Raw genomic sequence first — 4,846 nt, forward strand, 5'->3', positions numbered from 1 at the left:
ACCCGGGTACTCGATCAGAAAAACGTCCGAGTAACCGAGTATTAAAAATTGACCGATTTGACATCCCTATTAGAAACCAATATAAAATCTTGTATTTTTGTTTCACAAAGGCCTAAATATTGAATTTCCTTATTTCATTCTCAATATATGGCACATACACCCTTTTTAAGAAAAAAAATGAACACATTAATACTGTTTACTTCAGTGGAATAAGTAACTCCGACTAAATGTGCATTTTTTAATTTCCATTTTTTAAATTAAAATGTTTACAATGCTTGATTTCATTACAGATATAATTGAAATTGTATAATAATAGGTGTAATGTAACTTTTAATTTACATCCAAGGACAGATCACTCCATTTGCAGACCCCCCCCCCCCCTCCCAACAGAATGCCAACTCTGAAGTATGCAGTGTAATAGATGATTCGATGATTCTTCTGTAAGATAAATAAAATCAAGGATTTCATTTACAGGGGGTTTTCAAAATATAAGTAAAGACATATTTTAAACCCACAAAAGTATTGCTCAAAAGGTTTATCACTCCTCATGCAGATATTGATTGATTTAGTCAGGCAAGCTTTTTAAAAAGCTGTTACTTGTACATTGTTCATTTACATTCACACAAACTTTTATACAATTAATGCATTAGTATATACATGTACATGTAGTGTTGTATTATTTTCTCACAGTAATTGCTGTTAATAGTCCCATTTTACTGTACATAAAACAATGAAATATTAAATGCTAAATAACTCTTTAATGAAGCATTTATTTGAAGTTTATTGGGATTGGATTTACATCCAGCAGTTAAATTACTGCATATGTACATAAATGGGCGTATTCAAAATTAAGCGCAATCACTGGGTATTGTGTTTTTGGTGGATTAATCAATTTGTGCTACACACTACAAACTTCCGCATTTTATATTGTATTTATATATGATTTCTTAGCGGTTTTCATGAATTAGCGCATCAATCTGTGCCAAAGCCGCTAAAATATGAAGCCTGTATTTTTATACACATATACAGTACATTTACCGTGTGGAAAATTGTTGTAGGTCTTACAATACATGTTAAAAGTTCTGCTGTCATTTTAGCCATCATGCAGAAATTTTGATGTAATTTGTTGTGACGTGAGAGAAAACTATTGATTTACTTGCTATCAAAGATTTTTGGATGGGGTTTTTGTATTTTTAAAGACACCTTTATAGTCGGTATAAAAAGTAAAATAGCATCCAATTTGCCCGATTTTCTTGATTTTGTTTCAAACATGAAACGTTTCCCAAGTTTTTCGATCGTTCTAATAAGCCTCGTTTGGATCACTGATGGAGGGGGGGGGGGGGTAACACTAATCAGAGACACCTTTATAGTCGGTATAAAAAGTGATTAGCATCCAGTTTGTCTCATTTTCTTAATTATTTTTCAAACATGAAGCGTTTGTCGTGTTTTTCGTTCGTTGTAATGAGTTGGTCCCACGCTTTCTCAATTCTAACAGACGGCAATATGAAGAACTCAACAGACTTAGACTTCGGTTCACTTGATACTAAACACGTCGACGTACTGTATACAGGGTTATTTTCGCCCATTAACACTTGCAAACAATTTTGCCCCGTTTTAAATTCGCCCAATCATAGTTTTGTTTAAGAAATTATATTGTATTTTTTTAATTCGCCCCGTTTTAAATTCGCCCAGATGAGAGGAGGGCGAAAGGGGCGAAAATAAAACGGTATCGAAAATTTCCCTGTATACAGTATTTCGAGAGCTATTAAATCAAGAGACCCTGATCCGAATGACATTGGTGAAAAATGTCCATGCACTGATGAAAGACATGGTGTCCCTTCAACAAAATCTTGCGTCTTCAGAAAGTGAGATTTCTTCGCTTAAAGACACAACCACCAGAGAAATCGCCGAGTTGAAGAAAGAGGTGCGATCACTAAAGCTGGAAAACAACCGATTAAGCAACAAAGTAGCCATATGTAATGAGAATATTGAGTCTTTAAAAGAAAATTTAACAGTAGTTGACGCCAGGCGCCGAGTGTTCGAAACACGGCTGTTACAGGAAAAACAAATGTTTGAACAGAACACATCCGGTTTCTTAGCAGACATTAAGACTGAAGTATTTGTCTATTGCGCTTCTGGACCTCCATAAACACAGTCTGGAAATCGACAAGAATATTCCGAAACTCATTGACAACAGATACGAGTTGATATCAGGGAGACTTAATGATTCTCTGGAGGCTTATAACACAGAACTGAGATCAGCCAACGATAAACTGAGTTTGGCTCTAACTGACCTACAGAAAAGTCAACAGACCATGACAGATTCCTTATCTGGTGAGTACAAAATAAAGAAATGTTAGATATCTAGTAAATGGAAAAAAAATTAGATTTATAACTTTTTCTATACTGTAAAATCACATATTTTCGATGGGTCAAATTTATGTGGTTTGAGGAAAAATTTTTGTTTGTTGGGATTTGATTTCGTGGTTAAAGAATTGTGCAGTAGTACTTTATATGTGAAAATATGCATTTCGAGGTGGACATAAATTCTTGGGTCTCTTCATATCATGAAAACCACGAGCGAAAATGAAACTTCTACAAAAATTAGTGATTTCACAGTATTTTAAATTACTAAAAATTCAATTTTATAGTACTTTATATCCTGGCTAGTTGAAACGTCTTCCCCTTTTTTAAATTTGTGGTTCGTAATCTTATTTCTTAACATCTTGGACAAATGCTTGATATTTTAGTGGAATTTGAAATGTTTGTTGAATGTTTATTTCGGAGATATTTTTTTCAAAAAATCAGTTACAGCGAACGTAAAAGAGACTTTTGTTTTTTTTCCCTGGGAATAAAACATCAACATGTAGTTAGTTTCACTATCATGAACAAAAGCATTCTGGGAGTGTACATTGTCCACCGCTTGAAAAGTGGGGGATATTAATTTGGATCTCTCCGTCCGTCCGTCTGTCTGTAATGATTTTGTTTCCACACGATATTTCAAGAACCCTTTGAGCTTTTGCAATGACATTTTGCATAGCAACTCCCTATAGCTTAAAGAAGAACCCTATAGATTTTGAGGTCAAAAGGTCAAAAGTCAAGGTCATAAATTCGCAAATTCTGTCTGTTATAATACTTTCATTTCTGCACGATATCCCGAGAACCCTTTGAGCTTTCGCAATGAAATTTTACAGAATAACTCCCTGTGGCCTTAGAAGACCTCTATTGATTTTGAGGTCAAAAGGTCAAAGTTCAAGGTCGTACATTTATACATTCTGTTTGTAACACTATTGTTTTCGGGCGATATTTCAAGAAGATCTTGAGCTTTTGCAATGAATTTTTGTACCAAAACTCCCTAGGGCCTCTCTCATCCCTCTCAAAGTGTTCTGCCCCGTTTATTTAATTAGTATTAAGTGTCACTTGGCACTATTTTAAGCACAGGGGCATGTGGAGAATTATTACATATCATACAAGTTGTCGGCGAACTTTTCAATCTTATTACATCTTTTAGTCTAGAACTGTTTAATAAAGGCTGATTTAGACATAATGCATTGTGTTAAATTTTGACAATATCGAACGTAAATACATACATGTATGTGACCTAATCTTTGCGTATAGTTTCCGACAGCATAAAGCGGCTCTGTGTTGTAGTGGTATGTCATTCGCTTGACATGCAAGAGGTCGAGGGTTCGAATCCCGGATGATCCATTTTCTTTCTTTTTAAAAAAAAATACTTTTTTCACTAAATGATAGTATTCAGTATCATGTGATATGAAAAAGATATGACATCTGGCTTGTACAGACTCATTAAATCATCATTACAGTGTCATAAATATTCTATATAAAAAGAACCATTTTTACACATAATAAAGAATAAGCAAATCATTCTTAATCATACATAAATCAAATCTTTATATCCATATTGGCATTTTAATTTGCATCAATATACATGTAAACATTTAATAATTCTACAAATTCAGTCAGGAGGGATCCGACCCCCCTCCTCTCCGACCTGCACATGCTGCACATGGTCTTCTTTTATTTCCCTTAGCGGGGGGCTCAAATTCTCCGAATTAGCTTGTTGCCTTAGCAATATTAGTACATGTACACTACCGGCAAGCGTAACCAGCTGGTTCCCTTTAAAAATTGAAAATGCATTGGTTCCTTTATGTATGCTGAAGCGGAACAAAATGCAGACTTGATCTTAAACTCATGAAGGTAAAGTCAATTACCAAAAATCAGCTCAATATAGGAAACCTTTAGAATAAAAAATGCGGATAACCCCATCTTTGCTAGCCATTAAAGGTTTCTAATACACTACTTTACTCATCAACCCTTGGCCCACGGTGTTAAAACAGATGTTTTTTTCCCTCAAATTGTGATTGAGGTGGATCACATCGTTCGTGTGACAGACAACCAACAGAGACAGACTGACTGACGGACGGACGGGCAAAGTGACGGACAGACAGATGCATAAGAAATATATAGTCCCCTCTGTTTTCACCGGTATGTAGGGGACTATTTAAACAACGATAACATTTTAATTAACTACATGACAGAAGATTTAAAATACGAAAACAGTGGCAAATAATTTTACCTTACTCATCTTTCGTTATTCTATCTTTACAGATCATATGAACAACACAATGGAGGACCTACAATCGGAACTCAAACAGACTCAGTTTGAACAATTAAAACTCTCGTCTTCTGTGTCATCTTTAGAGGTGTTCCGACTGAACGTTACCAACAGGGAGTGTGGTAATTATTTGAAAAAAGATAAAAATCATTTAATAGTTAAATAACTAAAAATCAAATTTTATTCCACCTTGGAGTTTACCATTTTTTT

The 4,846-nt window shown here is 34.7% G+C and overlaps 1 protein-coding gene across 1 annotated transcript; it reads left to right on the top strand.

Annotated features, from left to right (window-relative positions):
• Window positions 1-1,789: 1,789 nt before the first annotated feature.
• LOC134229135 (uncharacterized) lies at window positions 1,790-4,758 on the top strand (the record flags this gene model as incomplete). Its single annotated transcript, XM_062710847.1, has 3 exons — window positions 1,790-1,966; window positions 2,100-2,334; window positions 4,630-4,758. Coding segments are annotated over exons 1-3 (541 nt in total), but the record flags the coding sequence as incomplete, so codon positions are not given.
• Between the last annotated feature and the right edge of the window lie 88 nt (window positions 4,759-4,846).

Source organism: Saccostrea cucullata, unplaced genomic scaffold (genome assembly GCF_032062105.1).
Source record: "Saccostrea cucullata isolate Sc308-1 unplaced genomic scaffold, CSIRO_AGI_Scuc_v1 ctg4219, whole genome shotgun sequence".
NCBI classification, from domain to species: Eukaryota; Metazoa; Mollusca; class Bivalvia; order Ostreida; family Ostreidae; genus Saccostrea; species Saccostrea cuccullata.